This window comes from Myotis brandtii, unplaced genomic scaffold (assembly GCF_000412655.1).
Source record: "Myotis brandtii unplaced genomic scaffold, ASM41265v1 scaffold827, whole genome shotgun sequence".
NCBI lineage: Eukaryota > Metazoa > Chordata > Mammalia > Chiroptera > Vespertilionidae > Myotis > Myotis brandtii.
In genome coordinates, this window is record NW_005371360.1 from 491,809 (window position 1) to 493,178 (window position 1,370).

At 56.4% G+C, this 1,370-nt stretch overlaps 1 protein-coding gene across 1 annotated transcript in view; it reads right to left on the minus strand.

Moving 5' to 3' along the window:
• The window catches only part of ZNRF4 (zinc and ring finger 4), a gene marked incomplete at its 3' end in the record, with an annotated part of 2,105 nt that extends 962 nt beyond the window's left edge, over positions 1-1,143 (minus strand). Inside the window, 3 exon segments of the mRNA XM_014531866.1 lie at positions 7-69; positions 72-232; positions 1,104-1,143. Of these exon segments, the coding sequence (XP_014387352.1) occupies positions 7-69; positions 72-232; positions 1,104-1,143 (264 nt within the window).
• Positions 1,144-1,370: the final 227 nt, after the last annotated feature.

The window sequence follows — 1,370 nt, forward strand, 5'->3', positions numbered from 1 at the left end:
GGGCACCAGCAGCGCCAAGAGGACCAGGGAGGCCTTGACCGCCCTCAGGGCCAGGGCCCGCCGCGGCCGCCCCATGGCCACCCCACCCTTCCTCCTCCTCCTGCTCCGAGTGAACTAGGTCCCACTGGGAATGGCAGATGGGAGGCCTTTGGGCATCTCCAGGGCCTCCCAGGTTGGAATGGAAGTAGCTTAAATGGGAGGCTCGAGGGCAGGTAAGCAGAGAGGCTGGGACCTGGGCGGCCCTAGGCAGGAACAGCTCCTGGTGGCAGGCGCCTTTGCATTGCGTCTTTGAAGGCTGGTCTCAGGAGGAACTGACCTGCCAGGTGGCCTTGCTGGCAGATGGGGCGGAGGCCAGGACCCCTCAGGGTTCTAGATGCCCCCAGCCTCTGTGACATCATCCACTGACATTCTGCCCCCAGCGGCCTGAGCCTGTGGCCGAGATAGAATTCCTAGGTGTGTGACCGGAGGGGCCCAGGCAGTCTCCAAAAAGTGTTCTGGGAGTCTCGGAGCACCCCCGGCTCCTCTATGGTGTGAGGCCTTATGTGAGCCTGTGGCCCCGAGTGGCACAGATCCAGGACTCACACTCACACTCCACAGGCATCATCTCCCTGTGCCTCTCAGTGACCAACAAAGGAAGTGCCAATGTTACCTTACTATTCCTCCAACGTGCTGAGCACGGTTCTGCCCCAGGACCTTGGCACAGGCTATTTCTTCTGTCTACAGTGACCTTTCTCCCTGTGCCGGCTATTTCTCGTGACTCAGGGAGAATCTGTCTGAGTTCATATGCACTCAGAGTCTAACTAGACTTGATCTGAAGGGAGAGAGAAGGGCCAAGGGCAAGGTGGGGCTGGCCGGGGTGGTGGTCACACATCCTCACTGCCTGGTAGGCCTCCTGCACCCGCTTTATTCTCTCACTTTAGAGGTTTCTCTCCAGCTGAGTCTCTGTTCCCCATTCCTCAGCCAGAACTCTGGGCATCAGCCTCACGTCCTCCCCACTTCTCATCCCCAAAATATCCCAACTTGAGTCTGTCTCCTACTCAACTAGGCAGCCTGCTCAAGCCTTGATTCCTGGCTCAACTGTGTGATGTAGGTAAATCACTTACCTTCTTTGGGCCTCAGCTTCCGGCTCTGTGAAATGGGCATAATGATAAGTAACCGATCTTATAGAACTGGTGGTGTGAAAATTAAATGAGGTAATACATGACTGCTGCTCACCCTAGGGTCTGACTTTGTCATTCCCCCCAGAACAGACCTGCCTCTAGTTTGCAACCCTTCCAGTTCATCACCACATGGCAGTCGGGGATTTTTCTAAAATCCCAGTCTTCTGATCTCTCCCATGCTTTAAACTCTCCCATGGCTCCCCACTGCCT